Source organism: Macaca thibetana, chromosome 11, assembly GCF_024542745.1.
Source record: "Macaca thibetana thibetana isolate TM-01 chromosome 11, ASM2454274v1, whole genome shotgun sequence".
Taxonomy (NCBI): domain Eukaryota; kingdom Metazoa; phylum Chordata; class Mammalia; order Primates; family Cercopithecidae; genus Macaca; species Macaca thibetana.
The window spans coordinates 113,702,693-113,724,542 of NC_065588.1; the positions used below are offsets into that span (position 1 = coordinate 113,702,693).

At 45.0% G+C, this 21,850-nt stretch overlaps 2 protein-coding genes across 5 annotated transcripts in view; one reads left to right on the forward strand and one right to left on the reverse strand.

Annotated features, from left to right (window-relative positions):
• The window catches only part of SUDS3 (SDS3 homolog, SIN3A corepressor complex component), a 1,028,644-nt gene that overhangs the window by 61,305 nt on the left and 945,489 nt on the right, over positions 1–21,850 (forward strand). The window lies entirely within an intron of this gene.
• The window catches only part of KSR2 (kinase suppressor of ras 2), a 518,463-nt gene that overhangs the window by 15,771 nt on the left and 480,842 nt on the right, over positions 1–21,850 (reverse strand). For 2 of the 4 annotated variants that reach the window (XM_050747896.1, XM_050747898.1), the window contains exons 15-19: positions 16,568–16,664; positions 15,401–15,534; positions 7,367–7,498; positions 2,109–2,238; positions 817–950 (exon numbers count right to left, since the gene is read on the reverse strand). In XM_050747896.1, the coding sequence (XP_050603853.1) occupies positions 817–950; positions 2,109–2,238; positions 7,367–7,498; positions 15,401–15,534; positions 16,568–16,664 (627 nt within the window). Of the gene's footprint in view, positions 1–812; positions 951–2,108; positions 2,239–7,366; positions 7,499–15,400; positions 15,535–16,567; positions 16,665–21,850 lie in introns of those variants that run through there. The other 2 variants (XM_050747897.1, XM_050747899.1) reach the window with 1 other exon arrangement.

Consider the following 21,850-nt stretch of genomic DNA (forward strand, 5'->3'; position numbering starts at 1 on the left):
GAGTGCAGCCGTGTGTGAAAGAATTTGTATAGAGGTACGTTTTTAAGTACTGCTCCCGGGTCTGCATGAGTGTGAGTACCTGAGAGTGTCCGTGTGAGTGTGCACAACCATGAATACCTGGGAGCAACTGGCAGAGCCATGGGGAGCCCTCAGTAGCCTCATCTGGGCCTGTCTCCCTCTTACCTTCTAGAGAGTTCAGTCACAGAAGCTGGGGTTGGCGAGGGAGGTCCCAGAAAGAGATGCCACACTCATTATCTCAGATAGAACTACTGATCTCCAGCCAGAAACAAGAGGGAGGAGCAGGGTCTGGAGCCTCTTATGAGGAAGCTAGAGATACTTCTGGTAAGAAGCTCAGAGCCTTTCCTGCTCTGGCATTCATGCAATGGAGAATGCTGGAAGCTGTGATCTGCTGTGACAGGGGCAGGCTGCTGGCCCAGAAGGAAGAGTTCCAGAAAGCTGGGCCTCATAGAGGGGTACTCTGAATACCTGACATGTGGGAGGCTTGGTGGGTTCAGGCATCACCTCACTGCATGATGCTCAGACACATCAGGGCATCAGTCTTCATCAGGAAGAGATAAGCAATGAGAAACCCAGGGTAGCTGCAGGAACCAAGACCCCACAGGACAGACTCCAGGACCCAAACCCCCAAACAGACTCCATTGAATGGAAACCTATTAGGGAAGGGTGGTTGCCAAAGGGTGGGCACATGGACAGGAGCTTGTTGGGGGAGAAGTAAAAAGGGGCAGAGAGGATCAAAAAGGTGACAAAGGGCAGAGGACAAGGCAGTGGAGAGAGATGCTAAGGGAGAAAACCTACTCTGCAGACTTCCAGAAATGTCCAGGGTGAGATAGGCGGCGGTTTCGCTTTGGCAGTTTCTCCAGCATGTCCATGAGCTTGGTGAAGGTAGGTCTCTCTTCTTGTTCAAAGGCCCAGCAGAAGAGAAGAATGTCCTAAATGAAACCAATGTGTGGTGATTACACATAAATGGTGACTTTTTGATTACTCTTTGGCATCACATTTGGTCCGCCAATTTGTCCATTCATCTGTCCCATTTCCATATTCCTCCATCATCCATCCATCCATCCATCCATCCATCCATCCATCCATCCATCCAGCATGTATCTACACATCTACCCATCCATATCAATTCACCCTTCCATCTTTCATCCATCCATCCACCCATATATCATCCATCCATCCATTCATCCACTCATCCACCCATCATGCATGCATCTATACATCCACCCATCTATATCAATTCACTCCTTCATTCTTCATCCTTCATTATCCATCCATCCATTCATCCATCCATCCATCCATCCATCCATCCATCCATCCATTACCATCCATCCATCCTTCTTCCCATGTATTTTCTGAACCCAAATAACAGCCAGGTAAGCTCTATTCTAGAAGGTCTAGGATACACTGAGATCAACAATACTTCCCAAACAGTTTCTTGACATTTTTCTTAACAGAAGGGATAAAAGGGAATCCTGGGGTCTCCATCCATATCTCAATACTATAAGAGCCCTTCAAAGTCAGAGAAGAAGAGTTACTTTTAGTAATCTCTTCATCACCTAGGTGCAGGTAATCCTTCAAAACATAACATATAATTACTCCTTCTCTGACTTGTGTGTCTTCTGATCAAAAGAGAGGATTCTTCCTGCTCTGTTTTAGAGGAAGATTGTTAATATATACCCAGGCTTCTCTGTTTCTGTATGTCTTGTTCTGAGTTAGATAATGCCTTAAATTATTATGTAGATGCAAATAAAATTAGAACCATTAATATTTGTGATGTTTTAATTCATATCTTTTAAAAATAGCAGAAAAAGAGGGATATATAGGTTCTACCTAACTCAGCAACCCATAGTCAGGAAAAACCTGACCACGTGTTACTGTGCCCCTGGTGGCAGGTACCTGAAATTGCAGGCACAGTGCAGCAGCCTTGCCTTTTAAGCTTCAAACTGCTGTCTGACAAGGTTGTGATGCATATTTTTTTGGTCACCCTATGAAAGCATTTGTAACCTTAACACATAGTAAAAAGAAGGCCTATGACTGTGTCTGTGTCTCCCCTCATCCCCCAGGTCTGGCCCTATCTTGGGACTTACCGAGATTTCTTTTCCCATGCCAATCTGGCTGAGGTTGGGTTTCATGCCTGTGCCCATTTGCCATATTATTGCCTCTGCCGGTTGGGTCTTGAAAGGCCATTCCCTGGCGTGGAGTTCATACCAGATCGTGCTGTTGGCAGACGTTGTTAAAGGGGTGTTGGTGTGGTGTGTCACTTGCAATCTTGTACCTCCATTATTAACACACACCCACCCAGCCAGCCTCCTGGCACCCATTCTTCTCCCCAGTTTCTTCCTCATGGGGTAGGTATTTTGCCATGTGGGACACACCTAAAGCTTTCTTAATGTCTTAGAAGTCATGTTTATCCCAGGATATCTTCTAATGAATAGTTAAATACAATGTGATTAGGATCTTTGTCCCTGATTCTACTTGCAATGATTCTAGAAAATCATTGCAAATAAATAATCAGGGGTACAAAAATTTATTTATAAGGATATTCCCAGAGAATTATATATAATATTGAAAAAAAGTAAAAACACAATTGTCCAATAAGAGGAATTGGTTATATGTATTATGTTAAATCCATAAAATAAGATGAAATGCTGTATTATTATAAAAACATTTCAATGAAATTTTGCTGACATAAAAAATGTTCAGTACATAACCTTAGGTTAAAAAAAAGCAGGATATGAGACTGTATGTAAGGTTTGATATTGCTTTCTAAAAAATCATATGTGTATGAACAAGAGAATAAAGTAAAGCATAGCAAAATGTTAACAATAACTAACTCTGGGTGACAGATTAGGATTTTTTTCTTTTATACTTTTTTTTTTTTTCTAAGTATAAACCATCCTGCGGAATGGTGGAAAGAAAAAAAGAGGTTTGAGAGTGACTTGGGTTCAAGTCCTGATTCTATTTATACTAGTAGTATAATAGGGTAGGTTTCCTGGGTATGTCACTTCACTTCTGTGAGTGCAGGTTTTCTTACCTGATAAATGAGAATAATGATAACATTGCAGTGGAAGGATGTTTATCTGGGACTCTGAATGCCAAAACAACTCCATGCTAGGATTATTCTAGAGGGATTTACCACATTATCTTCTGTTTCACAAATCGTGACATTGTAATTAACGGAGAAAGGATTGCTCTAGTGAGTAGCATGTGTCATGAATGGGGTGATGGGCCAGGTGGTGCATAAATGATGCTATGAAGTGTGAATAGCAGTGAGGACCACAGTGGATGAAACGGGATGCTGGGTTGTCACTGAGCTGTACCATGTTGACAGATCTCAGTGCTTTGAGCACGAGATTCCCCAACTTAGGAAACATCTGAAATAATTCTAGAAAGTGATCTTTCCTCCACTGTAAGATTTCATGTAAGTTTGCTTTAAAGAACACAAAGCACTCTGCTATCCTCTTTACTGATCAGAGCACTGTGTCAAATCAACTATTGTTAGGGTTTCACTTCATAGTTACATCTTCCTTCTACCTGACAACCTTATACCTCTGGGGTGGGTAAGGAGTGGTGATGCTCAGGTGTTGGAATGTCAGTTTAGGTGATCAGAAAGCTCTCAAGAGAAGGTACTAAAAGATTATAGTTATCCTAATAAATAATCATACTTATTTAGTTTTTACTCTGCACTAGACACTACTCTAAGTTTTTTGCTGAGGGAGGTCTATTAAGCATGTCTTTTTATTCTGATGCTTTGACTACTTGGGGCTTTGCTGACCCTGGAGATTCTGCCCCTTCCAGGAATAGCCAATTCCTGGAGATGGTAAAGGGCTCACCTGTGAACACACCTTTCACAGGCTAATCAGATAATCCAGAGCTCACACTCATACTGCCAACTACCTCCTTAATTGGGCTTGCAAGCTCTGGGCCAATATTCCCCAGCCCCTATATGCTATGAGCCTGCTGAAATCATTCAAACGAGTCAATCCTAAGCCTTCTTACCCTGCCTCCCCTGCTCCTTCCCAACCACAATAAAGGCTCTTCCCAACATTTTCCTCACATTTCCTCTGCTGCCAGACCAACCCTGGTGCTGCCCTGTGTGGACACTGCATGGTGTGACACGCCCCCTCTGGAACTGTGAGTAACAAACCATCTTTTCAATGACGACTGTTGGCCTCATGCTGCCTGAATAATAACAAAACCTAAATTTTAAAACAGAAGGCATTATTATTAATATTATCCCCCTTTCATAGATGAGGAAACTGATGCCCAGAAAGGTTGTGTGTCTTTCCCAAGATAACACAGCAAACAGGAAGGGCAGCCAGAAGTTGAACTTAGTCTGTCTGACTCCAAGATGGTGCCACTAGCCAACGTGCTATACTAGGAAGCTTAGACTCCATCCTATTTAACAGTCCTTTGTAATCAGGAAAATGCAAAATTTGGGAGGCGCAAGCTTGTGGTTGGTGACTGAAGTCTGGTGAAGGAGGCATCAACAGACTCATCCACCACTCATGTGAAAGGGGGAAGGATGCCTTGAGTTATTCCCTGTGCTGGGTACCTTACAAATGTTTTCTCACTCAATTCTTAGAACACCTCAATGGATTTATTATCCTTGATTTACAGTTGAGAGAAATAGGCCTTTGAGTGGCAAAATAAATCCTAAACCCATCAGGGCTCTATGGTTAAAAGCTCCAACTCTAGAGTACAGGATATTCCAGGTGAATCTCAGCACCATCAATCATCACTGTAAGGCATGTCACTGAGCCATCTGAAGCCTCAGTTTTCTCACCTGTCAATTGGGAGCAACATGGTATCTGCTTTGAAGGGTGCTTGTAAAAATTCTGTGAGACAGTGCACATAAAAGACTTAACACAGTGCTCAGCCCTCTTTAAAAAATTCGTTTTTGTTCTAAGTCATTTCTGAGCACGAGGTTCCCCAGCAACAGGATGCACCTAATTGGCAGGAAACCCAGAGCGCCGGGTCCTTCAGAATTCAGCAGTGTCAGAAATAAAAGCCTCATTAAAACTTCCTTTTAAACCCAACTTTCAAGACAAACTCACTTTAAGGAAAAAAGAATTGCTGAAGATGAAAACTCGAGCAGAAAACCAATTATTCCGGTACATTTTGTTAATCACATTTTTTTTTCTTTTGCTAAATTTACACTAAACTATACCAACGTAATTATTGCAATTTGGTTTCAGATAACAATATTAACTAGATAAAGATTTGGGCATAAAATAATCAGGCCGACTGACTTCCTCTAAAGTGGCCCAAGCAACAGATGTTGAGAATTCTGATCTTCCAGAAATACCTCCTCAGGGTTTTTCAGTGAGGACGCAGTGGGGGCCCTTTTCCAAGGAAGACTCTCTGTAACATCTCTCGGTGGTGTTAAGTCTAATTGCACTCATCTGCAGGCCTGCAACTTTCTCAAACAGCTTCCCCAGTGTTATCTCCCCCAGCCATTGCAACCACCTGTGGACAAGATTAGGCAAGGATTTGCATGGTCATGGGAGCCTAGAAGCCTTTCTGGCTATACTTTCTCAAGGCACTCTGCCCTGTATCCTGGGGCTGTGTCCTGGGCCCTTCTTCTCCTACTGTACTTCCAAAGACATCTCATTCTGTCTGTGGCTGCAGTTACCTACTTGCTGACAAGTCCTAAACTCCTCTTTTCTATACTAGTCATGTAGAGACAGCTGTGTTTTGGTGGTTGCATTTGTCATCTCCAAGATAGCTCAAACTCACTGTGTCTAAATCTGACCTCTTTGCCTCCCTGGCATGCCCCAACCCTGCTGCACCTCCACGGTCTCCACCTTAGTGAATGATGCCACTCTCCATCTGGTTGCTTAAAGCAGCTATCTAGGCACCACCCAAATTCAATCCATGATCAAGCTCTGTTGCTTCCACCTCCTATGTGTGCTTCTGATGTCCATTCTCAGCTTTCATACCCACAGGCTCTGATTCAGTGAAGGCTGCCAGCATTTCCCTGGGTATTGGACATCCGGCTCCCATCCTCTCCTTCTTCATTCCATTCTCTACACAGCAGCCAGAGTGATCTGACTGATCTAAAACTCAATTAGGATTATGTCACTCCCTGTTCCTCCAGAGCTTAATAACCATCAATGGCTCCTTAGTGCACTGAAGATGAAATGAAACCTTAACTCAACCTTTAGGTCCTCGCAGGATTGACTGTGCTTCCCTCTCTAGTCTCTTATCTCACCACCCCCAGCCTAATTTTTTCCTGACTCTTCATCCATCAGCTCCCTTTCCTCCCCCAACCCTTCTACATATTCTTCCATGTGGGCAATGTGTTCTTTTATTTTTGCACCTTTTTGCACATTCTTTTGATCTGGAACACCTCACCCTGCCCTTGTACTCAACCTTTAACTTAGGCTCAGGATTATCATCTCCTGGAAGCCCTCCCTGACCTCCCAGATTGGATTTGATTCCTTTTTTATTCCTACAGTCCTGTGTTTATTCTCAGAATAGCAGTTATCATACTTTGCTAAAGTTGAATGTTTCCTTATCTGCTTTCCACTAGAAAGAGAGAGTAGGGGCCTCTGGTGTTTTTAATATGTCCAGTATATTCTTTGATACTCCATCATGTATAAGATAGAGCTTAATTCTTCTCCCCTTAGGTGTGGACTGGATTTAGCAACTTGCTTTTAACAAACAGAATATGGTAGAAACAATGATATGTAAATTTATGAGACTAGATCATAAATGACAATGAGGCTTGTAGCCACCATGCTGTGAAGTCATTCAAGCAGCCTATACACAGGCCCAAGGGTTGAGGAACTGAGGCCTCCTTCCAACAGCCGTGCGAGTGGGCCACCATGGAACTGGATCCCCAGCCTGGTGAGCCTTCAGATGAGACCACAGCCCTAGCCAATATCTTGACTGCAACCTCATAAAAGCCCACTCAGAACCAATCAGCTAAGCCATTCCCAAATTCTTGATCACAGAAACTTAAGATAAGAAATGTTTTCAGTGGCTAAGTTTTGGCATAATTTGTTACGCAGTCATAACTAATACAACACTGAGTCTTGTGTCCCCTGCATCTGCTACAATCCTAGCACATAGCAGGCAGTCAACAAATAGCTACTGAATAAGTAAATGAGTTGGGTAACTTGTTATGGCCACATAATCCATTGGAAACCAGGCACACAAGTTTGTTAGGGTCATTCTTTCTAGTATACCCTACTCAGCTTCCTCCATTCTCACCCCAAAATCCAGCCACCTTGGCCCTGTAGACAGGTACACCCTGGCCCTTCCAAAACCATTGAAAGACTTGACAAGTGCCCCTCTGCCCAGGCTGTGGCTCTCAATGGCCAGGGCAGGGCCCACTTACCCAAGGGCAAAGACGTCAGAGTGCTTGGAGAAGGGGAGCTTATCCTCCTCTGTGTCGGGGGACAGCTGGCGGATGATCTCTGGTGCCAGGTGGCACAGCCAGCCATTCTGGATACGCAGTTTGTCCTCCCGTCTGGAGAAGCAAAGCACAGGATGAGCTCTGTTTCATAGCCCAGGGAGGACCAGCCCCCCAGCACTGACCCCATGTCTCTGGAGCCATCTCTGCTGCCCTTCTTGCTTCCCCCATTGAGCACTGCCTGACCACCTACTGGAGGCAGAAACCCAGTAGGAGGTACAGGGAAGACTGCTCTAGAGAAACACTCAGGATCCAAACCATCATTGAATTCCATTGCCTCTGAGGCACCCACCTTCTTGCCCATCTTCATTCAATGACACTGTGGATTCTTGCTATTCATGGCAGTTATGTTCTATAAAGTCACTGGAACATGGAATTAGTAGAATACTGAATCATTGCTCCTGGGGAAATATGTACACATGCACACATCCTTCACATAGTTTATAATTTTAAGCTCTGAAAACAACTTATCCTAATAGATTCTGTTTTATTTTACATAATAGACTATGAGGCTCAGAAGTGTTAAGTGACTTGTCTGAGGCAACCCTACTAACGAGTGCCAGAGTTGGGATTCAAATCTCATCCAACTGGCCCCAGAGGTGCAGCGTCTTATGCTACCCTGTGCTGCCCACTCTGGCTCAATCTCTGTCCTCAAGGCTTCTCTGTATGAGGCCAAAACAGAGGCAGAGCATCCTTTGTTTGACCTAAGCTGGGAACATGTGCATCGGGCAACTCAGAGTTTTCCCCACTCTGCATGTCCATGAATAACTGTGAAAGTGCTGTGAGTATTGATTTGGGGGATTACAAATACATTTCAGTAATACACAAATAATGATAATCTACTGTTTTTCTGTCACCTATGATGCCTAGGTTCTGTGCTTGGCATGGAACAAGACCGACAAGGTCCCTTCCCTCCTGGAGCTTGCACTTTGGTAGGGAAAGGAGACAATAAATGAGTTCAGTAAATAAGAAAAACTAAAGATCGTGATAAGCATTGTACAAATAATTAAAATAGAGGATGCATCAAAGACAAGACAGATCTTACTGCAGGTAAACTGTGAGCTAGGATCTACATGACATGAAGGATCCAGCTATGTGAACAAGGAGAATATCTAGGCAGAAGGAGAAGCAAGGACAAAGTTCCAACAAGGGCCCCATTCAGGGTGTTCCAGAACCCTAAAGAACTCCAGTGTAATTGGAACATATCATCCCATCCTATGTATCAAAGTGTATACAACCACCTCCTTGCTGATGGGCCTTGGGCGGGCAGTTCCCTCTTCCACCATTATGAACAATGCTGCCATGAACATCTTTGGGTAGATACTGGGAATATCTCCCTTCACCCACATTAATTTATTCCTTAGGTAAATTCTTAGACGTGGAAGGAGGCCGGCTCCCTTCTTTCACTGGAAGTCCTTAGCAAGGCAGAGCTTTCCATGTGGGTCCGAAATCTAAGCAGACCCCGTCTGAGATCTTCATTGACTCAAGACTCCTAGGAACTGGCTCATTAACACAGGGGAAGTGAGCAGTCGGGGGGAGAGGGGGTGCATATCTCAAATCATCATTAAAAGTGAGGTCATGCAGGATGACAGCCTCTAGCATGAAGGTCTCTGTGGGGACCTGGGGCTGGCTAGATTCTTCCAGGGAGAGTTTCTGAGATGCAGAAGTTGTGACATGTTGCTCTCTCAAATGCATTCATTCATATCCCATAATCATGATTTTTGCCATATCTAAATACCTTTAAGAGCAGCATTGTACAATAGAACTTTCCATTATGACAGAAATGTCCTCTCTATGGTCCAATGTGGCAGCCACTAACCACCATAACTACTGAGCACTTGAAATGTGGCTTACAACTGAAGAACTAAACTTTTAATTTTTTTTTTTTTAAATTTTAGAGATAGGGTCTGCTGAGACAGCCTGTCAATCACCCAGGCTAAAGTACAGAGGTGAGATCATAGCTCATGGAAGCCTTGAAGTCCTGGCCTCAAGTGACCCTCCCATCTTCAGCCTATGAAGTAGCTGGGATTACAGGCACGAGCAACCGCACCCTGCTAATTTTATTTTATTTTTTGAGGAGATGTGGTCTTGCTATGTGATCTTGCTATCTTGCCCAGGCTGGTCTCAAACTCTTGGCCTCAAGGGATCCTCCAGCCTCAGCCTCGCAAAGCATTAAGATTATAGGCATGAGCCACTGCTCCCAGCCCTGAACTTTTCATTTTAATTAAAGTTAAATTTACGTAGCCACATCTGGCTAGTGGCCACCAAACTGGACACCACTGTTCTAGACTATCATGTACTAAGAAATGCATTTTTAACTTAAATATGTTTTAATAGGTCACTCTTTAGTGTGGCCATACATGGAGACTAGTGATTTTCTAATACACGTTAAAATTAAGATAGAAAATGTTTGTTCATGTCCTCCCCCAAATCAACTTGCAGATCAACACCTGTAGAAACACTGGGTGGAGGAAAGATCCCTGAATGAGACCCCAAGAGTTTGGGGCTCAGGGTTCCAGTACTGCAGTGACATTCACTAGCTGGGTAGGGCTGGGTGTGTCCCACACATGTAGTTCTTTAAGATCTCTTTCATTCCCCCTCCATCTTACACATGAAGGTAGCATCCATTTGCATATACTCAACTTTTTGTAGAACCCAAAACAGGGACTGTAGGAAAGGAAGCATATCTGGGTAACTGCTGTAATCGCAACTCTCAGTTGCATTTGGATGGTGGCTTACCACAGGTATCTCATCCTGGGCCACCCATCCACCTCCTGCATTCCCAGGCTAGGAGCAGACTGGCATGCATGCAACAGAAAAAACTGTGGCCAGGCAGACACCATTAAATTTGTTCTAATTTAGGATTTCTCAACCTTGGCACTATTGACATTTGGGTCTGGGCAATTCTTTGTTGTTGGGGGGCATGGGGGCTGTCCTGGGCATTGTAGGATGTTCAGCAGCATCTCTGACCTCTACTTATTAGAGGCCATTAGCACCCCCCTTCCCCTAATCATGACAACTAAAAATGTCTTCAGACATCATCAAATGTCCCCTGGAGGAGAAAAATTGCCCTGGTTGAGAATCACTGTCCTAATTTATACAAAATAAGGAAACGGTCCAAATCTCAGTGTTTCAGGATTAATAACACATGACTTGCTCCTGCATTCTACACAAAAGACATGATGCAACACATCCTGTGCTAGAAACTACTACTCAAACTCACTAGCAAACTCTTGAGTCAGCAGAGTTAAATCAGCTCTTGCTTCTACAATCAGGAACACACACAGAGGTTGAAGGCTCCATCTGTGCTTACTAGCTATGGAACCTTGAGCAGACCCAAATTTCTATTTTCCCATCTGTAAAATGGGCACATTAATTTGTACTTCACAGAGCTGTTGCCAGGACTAAAATGAGACAGTGCATGGCACAGGACTGTGTCAGCTGCCAGAGCCACACAATTACTGGACATAATCATTACACATGTATATATCTGTTTTGTGTGTGTGTGTGTGTGTGTGTGTGTGTGTGTGTGTGTGTGTGTTTATCTTGAGGACTCAGAAGTGGATTTGAGACTAGAGGCCACAGTAGGAATGTCCTCCATGAAAGTCTTTGGCATAGGCCAGCCAACATTCCCCTGCAATGACTGGGCCACTGTGGGTGGAGTGGGTTGGGGTGCTCCTGTCCAAGGGAAGCTTCTCTGCTCCCATCTTTTTGCAAACACCCCTGCCACCTCTTCCTGACTCATGGGGTCAGCAGAGAACTGGCATTTTGGGGCCAGGGCAGGAGGTGGAATGGTGGCCACGCAAGAGCCATCAGCCTGGGGCCGGTGTGGTAGGGGGCCGGGAGCCAGGCCTGGCACTAACACCCTGTGGTGCCCCATTCCCATGGCGATAGGCCCACTGGTGGCAAACCCAAATCATCTTCATTATGGTTATTATGATTAATAACAGGCTTTGGGAGGCTGGCATGACAGCACTGGCATCTAAAATGATACCTTTTTTGACGACGGCAGAACAGCTGTATGCTAGAGTCTGTCTGGATGTGCAGAACACACATCACTGGGCTGCTCCATCCCTGCCTCGGGCTGAGGGGTGGCCTCTCCCTGCTGGGCACCAAGGGCTATCCATACCCCAAGCTCTAATAACTGAGGGGAGGGCAGGAAGGCAAGTGACTCCTGCTGAATGCTTACTGTTTGTCAGAGTGCCCATCCCACTTAGGCCTCACAAGCCCACAATCTGAGGGCTACCATCCTGTTCTGTGGATAAGGAAACGGAGGCTCAAAACAGTTAAGTGACCTGTCCAAAGGGACAGAGCTGAGATCTGTTTGAGCACAAGTCTTTAAAACCCCAGGGACTAGGCACCTCACCCCAATTCTACAAGAATTTCTGGAGAGAACCATTAAAAAGCCTGGCTGGGTATGGTGGTGCACACCTGTAAGCCCAAGACCTTGAGAGGCTGAGGTAGGAGGACGGCTCAGAGGTTGAGGCTGCAGTGAGCCATGATTGCACTACTGCATTCCAGCCTGGGTGACAAAGCAAGAGATCCTGTCTCAAAAAAAAAAAAAAAAAAAGCAAAATGCTAAACTAAGCCTTCCTCATCTGTATCCCGTTTAATCACCAAAACAGCCTTATGAGGTAGGTGCTATTAATTAGTGCCTGCCCCTACTCCTATTTTACAGATGAGGAAACTGAGGATCAGGGAACCCCTAGGTATGTGTTAATCTGGAATCTATCTCAAGGTATTATAGACTGAATTTTGTCTCCCCCAAATTTATTATGTTGAACCCCTAACCCTCAATTTGATTGTATTTAGAGATAAAGCCTATAGGGAGGTGATTAAGGTTAAGTGAGGTCATAAGTCTGGGGCCCTAATCCAATAAGATTGGTGTCCTTATAAGAAGAGGAAAGACATCAAAGACCTCTATCTCTCTCTTTCAGTGCACAGAGAAGAGGCCATATGAGGACACAGTAAGAAGGTGGCCATCTGCAAGCTGGGAAGAGAGCCCTCACTAGACACTAAATTTGCCAGCACCTTGATCTTGGACTTTCAGCCTCCAGAACTGTAAGAAAATAAATGTCTGTTGTTTAAACCCCTGAGTCTGGTATTGTGTTACAGCAGCCCAAGCTGACTAATACATGCACTCTCTAATTATTTGCTGACTGGCTGAGTGAATAATGAATGAGGGAACTTCCAGGCCTATCTCCTGAGAGATACTGGCCCTGCTTCCTGCAATGCCCAAAGCCTAGCCAGCTCCCTTCTCTCTCCACTCCTATAATCCAGCCCCTAGGTTGTTGATTAGGGCCATAGATGCCCCTTATTCAAGGGGTGTCTCCTGGCCTCTGGCTGCTGCACTGGGGGCTCCAGGCTGCAATGGGGGCAGTTACCAAAGATGCCTTTGCATAAACAAGACAGAATAAATGGACCTGAACCCCTGAGGGGACTCTGTGGATCCCTAGAGCTACACTGGAGGTATTCATAAATATTGAGGCAAATCCACTACCTGGGAAACGTCCTGGGATTCATGGGACACCCAAGAGTTCCACCTCCCTGTCATGGTTTGCAACATGCTTGCTTTGGTAGAACCCACTTGCTACATAAGTTTGATTACCCTGAGACTGCCATGGTGTGAGGAAGCCCAATGTAGTCATGCAGACAGGCTGCATGAAGAGGGAAAAGCAGGAGATGAGAGAGACCCCATCAGTCCCCCAGATGTTTCAGCCAGCCCAGCCCAGCTGTGTGAATGAGGAAGCCTTCAGTTGTCTCCAATTTCACCACCCATCCCATTGTACCTACAGGACAAACTGAACACAAGAGCTCAGCTGAGCCCTGTCAACTCACAGAACCATGAGGGATGACAATACCTTGTTTTAAGCCACTAAGTTTTGAGATGGTTCATTGCAGCATAATATGTAACTGGAACAAGGATAAAAGCATAAGAAGTCATTGATGGCTACTTGTGGGTGGCCGGGAAATGTGAATTTCTTGTTGGGAGATGTTGCTGAGGGCACTCCCTGGGTTTGTGTTGACAACTTGGCTGGGGCAGGGGTGGGAGGGGCTGCTGTCTGGACAAGCAGACTGGAAGCCACATTGCCCTTGACTTGGTTGAACTAACTTCCTGGTTGACACTGGGTCTCCATGAATGAGCTAAAGGAAGGGATGCCCAAGGCATTCCATTCCATTCCATTCCATTCCATTCTATTCCATTCCATTCCATTCCATTCCATTCCATTCCATTCCATTCCATTTCTTTTTCTTCCTTTTCTCCTTGTGGCTTCAGAAAACTGAGTCTAAAGGCAGAAAATCAGAGGCCCTGCACCCCTTTCCTCCACCACAGGGAGAAGCCACTGGTGAGGAGAAAGGGAGAAGTGTGGACATGCCACCAGGAGGGAAGAATGTCTGCTTTTTATAAAAGCCCAGAAGCAAGTTAGAGAAAACTCTTACTGGGCCTCCTTTTGTCTTGATGCAAATACTTGGGTTCACAGTGAAGTCACCCACCATTGCATCCTTGCAGTTCCCCTGGGACACTGGGAAACTGGGAAGGGTATGAGTTCCCTGCCAGTGAACCAGGAACTTAACTGCTGCAGGGCAGTCAGAGGGAAGAAGGGATTCTACACGGTCTTGCCCTCCTGGGCTTCTTGGGTTCCAACTGGAGGGACTCTCTCCAGTATCTCTTGATATATTTACATATTTACTGCCTACTTACTGCCTTAGGGACTACAGATAGTTTTGTAGACCATGGTTAATCTTTCTTGGGTGGAGTAAAATCTGAAAAAGAAACTTAAGCATCTGTTTGGTCCTCATCACACAGAAACAGCTACGTGAAGTTTTGTCAAATTCCAAATGATCCGACTTATAACAGATTCAAGGTATCGCACAGCACAAACAAGATTCACTTTGTTGGCGTCCCTGCGGCATTCCTCAAAAAAAAAAAAAAAAAAAAAAAAAAAAAAAAATCAGCGGTTCTCAAAAGCAGCTGAAACGGAAGTAAAATGAGAGAAACTGTGGGCTTTCTGAAGAGATGCACCATTTGTTACAAAATGCAGGATTACAAAAAGCATGCAGAGGTTTCAAGTGAGAGTGAGAGCGAGAGCGAGAGCGAGACAGCGAGATAGCGAGACAGAGAGAGAGAGCACAGTTCAAATTAAAAGTCACAAGGGTAGACTTTGTGAATTATGGGTTATCTGAGATCAAGCTGGTTTTCATGTGGCCAATTCAATGCAGCTTGCTCTAGGGTGAGTAGTGGCTGAGAGTTAATTACTTAACGACAGTTAATGATTCTCCTGGGTGATACTGGGAGGTATATGCAAATTAATACTAATTACAACAACTCAGCAGCAGCTACCCTTTGTGGAGCTTTTGAGGTACATCAGACATTGGGTGGATGCTTGATGCTTGTTCTCATTTTATCCTCACAAGAACTGATTGAGGAAGACATCATCAAACCTACCACTTTTCTTGCAGACAAGGAAACTAAAGTTCAGAGACGTTGTTCGGCTTGATTAAAGTCGCATTTAATAAGTGGAAGGGCTGTGTCAGGCCATGGTTGCCTCTGACTTTAAATCCCTTGCTGTTAACTGTACTCTTCCTGTACTAAAATCAATTAATTCCTAGAAAACTTTGAGCAAGGCCTCTTGGGTGATCTCAACTTCCAGGTGAGTACTTAGGGTTAGAGGAGAGCCCTCCAGTTAAATTCAAGGGTGGGGGCTTTGAAAGATCTGGGGATGCTCTGTGTCCAATCACACACACTCAAAGACAAGACAGGTGAGCAAGGTGCTGGCCTCCCCATGGGGAAACACGGCATGGCCTTGGCATCCTGCATCAGTAGAGCAGCCGACCCACTCAGCTCAGCAACCTCAGGCCCAACCCTGTGTCTACGTCACTAAAGCCATTTGGACTAACTTCCCACCTCCTGACCATCATCTGTTAGGAAACTCTCCGGGTGCTCCCACCGCCTCTCACCTGCCAGCCTGCAGCACCCCAGAAATGCTGAAGAGTCCAAAGTCCGTGATGACCACTTTGCCGTTGTCGTAGAAGACATTCTTTGACTTGAGGTCCTTGTGCAGGATTCCCTTGGCGTGGAGGTAGCCCATGCCCTGCAAGAAGCAAGGAACAGGGAGTTGCCAGAGAACAACCTAAGAGCTCGCTGCCACCCTGGCTTGAGTTCACATCCCTTGTCCTGAAGACTTGGCTCCCTAATGGGACCACACTCAACAGTGGCAGGGCCTGGGGTCTGACCATGGGTCCTGCGGGAGAGGTCGGGGAAAGCATGGCAAGCAGGAACAGGCAGGGCCCCCAAGACACAAATCCATTGCCACTCTCAGACCACAGAAAGGCCATCCCCACTTGCTCATCTGATTCCTGAAGAAGAAGCAAAAGAGATCCCTCGGGAAAGGAATTCAACCAACCATTTTCATCCACTTCCCCTTTAAAGACTAACTCTTCTGCAAGACTAGTCAGACCTACTTAACCTATGCTGCTGCAGAAGGCACTGAGTTCCTAAACAGATGTTCATAACTGCTCATTAAGAACAGACAAAAGTCTATTGGAAGCCTCGTTCAAGGGCAAACATCTAGAGTGGCAGTAGTTTCTTTCTTTTTGCCTTTGTGAACAGTCGCATCGTTCCTCTTACAGCTTGGTCCTAACACCTCCAAGTGAGAAATGAAAGCTTGAGTACAACTAATAAGGCACCTGCCAGAAAACACAGGATGTTCTTGTTTGTTTTAATCCAAAACAACACCCAACCATTTGATGTTTCCTTAGCCGCAGTGGAGAGAGAGATGGTTTCCACTCATGGGAGTTCGAGGCCTCAAGGGATGGTGGATCCTAACCAAGAGGGCTGAATAGCTTGTATGTGACCCCTGGTCCTTGCATAGGTCCAAGTACCATAGCAATGAGACACCAGATGGAAACCATCCATTGGTGGATAGTTCCTACAGATCGTATCAAGGCAGAATTCTTACTTACACATGGCCTGGCATTTTTCAGGTGAAGTCTAATTTCTTTTAAGTCCAGATTGGTAGTCTGAAATCCAACCATGAATGTTAGGAGTCCTGGGGTTGGGGGGCTTCTCTGGGGGAAACTGGGTCTTTCTGAGATTTAGGTAGGAGGCCCTAGAGCCGACAGTACCTTCACAATTTCTTGAGCAATCTGCCTGGTTTTGTTGACATCCAAGACGATTTTGGCATCCCTCACGACAGAATAGAGCGTCCGTCCCTTACAGAGGCTGAAAAGCAAAAGGACAAGATAAATTAATGGCAGTCGTTCAGAAGAGGGTGACCCATGACAGTTACTTCAAGTGACAAATGATGGAAGAGACACGTGGACACACCACTATTGTGCTTATGAGATAATAAGTCTGGGACTGGACTTCAGATCTGGTTCTGGGATGGAGATCTGGGAGGAAGTTCTTGTAGATTCTTTAGAAACTTGGCCAACGTGGCTGACCGACAAGGACACCCACAGAATCTAGCCTAGTCCAGAAATGGGTTTGCCACGTCCAGTCCATCCCAGAGGCTCACAGGTGGAAAGCAGCACATAAATCAACAACTTCTGGGTCCTCAGACACCACTCAGACAGCATTCTGTTGGCCATTCACACCAGCTGCATGCACTTGCCAGGAGTCAGTGTGTGAGGACAGTGATGAAAGACCAGTAAAGTGGTGGCTGATGTGTATTAAGTATCATCAGCAAACGATGCAGTCAATTGTTTGGACGGGGATGTGTAAACACCAGTAATACCACCCCCAAACCAGACGCCTGTCTAGCTAAAGAGTTTTTCAAACCATTTTCAGCCTCATTGAGTTCATTTCCAGGACCAGTAGTTTAAGATGAATGACAGGATGAAAAAGGACATTATGCAGTGAAAGTAACACCTTCTCATTTAGTCGCCTGTATGCTCATCCGTCCCGTTCCTCTGCAGTGAGTCCAATTCCCAGCACGCACAGAGCAGGCACCCAAAAGCCATCACTGAATGAATGGATTCTAGATTCATCATAGCACTCCCAGCCCCTAGCACTGTGACTGGCTCAGAGTATGCAATGTGGGCCAAAAGAAGAAAGAACGTCACTGTGAAAATTAATTTTCCATCTCCATCAAAATCACTGTTTGAATCTTCCTCTTTTAACCTACGACGTTATTGCTAAAATACTCCTGGCATTGTGTTCATCCATTTGGTATTTACTGAGCCCTTGTCATGTACTGGGCTTTGCTGAGATTGTATGTCCTGTGATTGAAGCACGAACGCTGGTATCAGAGGGATCTCAGTTAGAATCCCAGCTGTGCTCCTTACTTACTGTCTTGAGATGGGTTACCTCACCTCTCTGGGCCTCAGTTTCCTCATCGACCAAAGGAAACTAATAATACTTAACCCTGTAGTTGAGTATGAGGATTGAATGAAATACAGAGTTGGAAACAGGCCTTGGCATCCAGTGGGAAGTATAGCACAGTGGTTAGGAGCATGGGGACTTAGAGTAGGACTAAGGGGTTAGAATCCTGATCTGTCATTTAGTGGCTGTGTGACCTTGGGTGGGTGCGTTAACCTCTCTGAGCTTCAGTTTTATTATCTACAAAATGGGGCCAACAGCTCCTGCCTTTCTGAGTTGTCAGGAGAATCCCATGAAACCAGGCATGTAAAGGTATAGGCACCTCTCTATGCCTAGTACATTTCATGGTAACTTTCCATGAGATCACTGGCTATTGTAAGAAGTTGTAAGTGATTAACAAAATAGTAAACAGACACACATACACTTGTGCAAATACATATAAGTGATATATCTATATACATATCACACTGTTTATCTGTCCACCCATCCGTATACTCTTCTAAAATGCTACTGATAGCCACCTATGATCTTTAACATTTTTTTCTTCATCTGCTTAAGGTGAAGTCCCCAGGTAGCTGACTCACAGAAAGTCTGATTCACGTGTCCGAGGAGGTCACCCAGCCAGCTGGCAGGAGGCAGCCCAGAATGAGTCAGGGCTGGCCCCGCATCCCCTAGGTTGCTGTCCCAGGCAGGGTGTTTGCTGTGGCTGCTGGAGCAGAGGTGGAGGAAGAGTGGGCAGAGCAGCCAATTACTCCATGTTGACATTTCAATATTTGAGACCGTGGGCGGATTCCCTCCCCTGGATACTTTGTTCCTGAACAGCCACCTACACTCATCACAGGCCAAAGCCCAGAAATCACCCTTCCCACTGCAGACCAAAGAGCAAATCACCGCCAACAAGGCTCCAAGACTCCCCGGGGTCTCCTGCTCAGGGTAACTGCAGGTAAGTCTCAAGCTTCAGATTTCCACCCCTTGTCTTCTTTCCCTCCTTACGTCATCTTTCCCTTCAGCAGCTACTGGTCTTTGCTTCTCTCACTCCCATATGACCTCAGGAGCTTCTGGAGAAACCACTGCACCAGTTTGGCACAGCTACTCAGGTGAAATATACATACACATAATAACATGATATGGTTTGGCTGTGTCCCCACCCAAATCTCACCTTGAATTGTAATAATTCCCACGTGTCAAGATCAGGGCCAGGTGGAGATAATTGAATTATGGGGGCAGTTTTCCCCATACTGTTCTCCTGGTATTGAATAAGGCTTATGAGATCTGATGGTTTTATACAGGGGAGTTCCCCTGCACAAGCACCCTTGTCTGCTGCCGTGTAAGACATGCCTTTGTTTCTCCTTTGCCTTCCACCATAATTGTAAGGCCTCCCCAGCCATGTGGAACTGTGAGTCCATAAAACCTCTTTCCTTTATAAATTACCCAGTCTCTGGTAGGTCTTTATTAGCAGCATGAAAACAGACTAATACAAATCTACAACCAGCAATTCTTCCTCTAAGTAAGTACCCAACAGATATGAATTCTCATATTCACTCCTACACATGCACTAGAATGTTAACAGCAACCTGTCTGTTGGAATCCCAAACTAGGACCAACCAGCAATGGATTGAATGTTTGTGTCCCCAAATCTGTATGTTGAAATCCTCATCCCAGTGTGATGGTATTAGGAGGTGGGGCTTTGGAAGATAATTAAGTCATGAGGGCGGAGTCTCATGAATGGGATTAGTGCTCTTTTAAAAGGGACTCCAGCCAGTTCTCTTACTCTTTCCCTGCCATATGAGGATACAAGGAGAAGTCAACAGTCTGGAAGACGGCCCTCCCCAGAATCTGCCCATGCTAGCACTGGATTGTTGACTTTTCAGCCTTTGGAACTGTGAGAAATAAATTTCTGTTGTTTCTTTCTTTCCTTTTTTTTTCTTTATTTTTGAGATAGAGTCTCCCTGTGTCATCCAGGCTGGAGTGCGGTGGCACAATCTTGGCTCACTGCAACCTCTGCCTCCCGGGTTCAAGTGATTCTCCTGCCTCAGCCTCCTGAGTAGCTGGGACTACAGGCACAATTTCTGTTGCTTCTAAGCCATCCAGTCTGCAGTACTTTGTCATGGTAGTCCAAACTAAGACGCAACCCAAATGTTCGTCAACAGAAAAGTGCATAAAATATGATATATACATATAACAAAATATGTTCATGCTGCACTATATAAAAATAACCAAACTACTGCTAACTGCAAAAAGCATGGATAAAGCTCACCAACATAATGTTGAGTGAAGGAAGCCTGACACCCAAGACTACTCCATTTATATGAAGTGCATAAGTAAATGAAACTGACCTAGGTGCTGGAAGTCAGCACAGTGATGGCCCTTGTGTGTGTGTGTAGCAGGCGGTGGTGCTGGAAGGAGCATTATTAGGGGGCTGGGGGAAGGCAGTGTTCTGTGTTTTGATTTGGGTGCTGGTTACATGGATACACTTAGTGGAAACTCACGGGGCTGTTCTTTTATGATCTGGATACTTTTGCAGGTATGTTATCCTTCCAAAACATGTTTTAAAAAGTCATAGCCTGGGCAACACGGCAAGACCCCAATTCTATGAAGGATACACAAAAAAACTAGCCATGTGAAGTGGCACATGCCTGTAGTCCCAGCTATTTGGAAGGCTGAGGAGGGAGGATCTCTTGAGTCCAGGAGGCAGAGGTTGCAGTGCATGGTGATTGCACCACCACAATCCAGCTTGGGTGACAGAGTGAGACCCTGTCTCAAAAAAAAAAAAAAAAGAAAAAAAGAAAAAAAAAAGAGTAAGCAGGGAAAGAATTAACAATTAATATAATTAGTATATGGTGTTGAAATCTGTAAAAAATGTAAAGCAGCACTGATACCCAAGGTATCCTTTTCTAAAGCCTTTACACAGTGAAGAGTATTTGCAGATGGGCAATGTCTACAGAGGAATTTGGGGCTCCAGGCCTGGCTGTGCCCACCTGGGTGTTTATCAAGAGCTAAGCTGGAGATAAGTTGAAGATGAAAGCTGAGCTTTAAAGATGAGCAGGCATCAGGCAGATGTCCAGGATGACTGAGGCTAGGATGGTCCCGGCAAGTCAGTTCAAGTGTCCACAGCAACTACTCTGAGCTTGGAATTCCTCATGACTAATAATGGTGGCCTAAAAGCCACTCGCAGTGTGGGATGTGGGGAAAGGAAGGGAGAAGAGGATGAAAGTTTACTGAGCATGTGCTTGGGACCTATATCACTTCCATGATTCCTTCTAGCGATGCTGCAACCCCTATATATAATAGCAAACCCTATTATATCTATTTTATGGGTGAGGATATGGACACCCAGAGGCCCAGCTTGTGGATGCATAGCCTTGATGGGAACCCACTCCCAATCTTCTTCCTGTCTTCTCCTCCACTGTGTGGGTGCCCAGTTATCAGACATGATTCTTGAACCATTAATCAGGTATCACAGCTAAGGGAACAGAGGAGCACAAACTGAGTCCAAATCCTGACTCCAGCATTTACTACTTGCTGGGTGACCTTCAGATGTGACTTCAACCTCAGTTTCCATGTCTGTAAAATGGGTCCAGCAGAAACAATACAGGCTGACATGTCCTGGGCACATTCTATGTGCCAGGCAGTCTAAGGATAAGAGCCTTACAAAGTGGGTATTCTTGCTGTTTCTCATTGATTCCAAATATGCACATTTCTAAAATCAGAATGTGTCCTGCAATCATTGACAGAGCATAGTTTCATTGGCACTGTATTTCTTTCTTTGTAGCACGTAAAATAAATGGTGACTATTCTTTTCTTTGGAATGGGGTCTCACTATGTTGTCCAGGCTGGTCTCAAACTCCTGGGCTGAAGTGATCCTCCTGCCTCGGTCTCCCAAAGTGCTGGGATTACAGGCATGAGCCACTGCACCCAGCCTAAATGGTGAATATTCTAATTGAAGGTCTCTTCAATGGTTCAATGAAGCATGGTATCAATCTCATTTTATAGATGACAAACTTGAGGCTCAGGGGTTAAGTAGAGCTGGGATGATTTTAATTTAATGTGTAAAAGTTGTATATATTTATTGTGTACTACATGGTGTT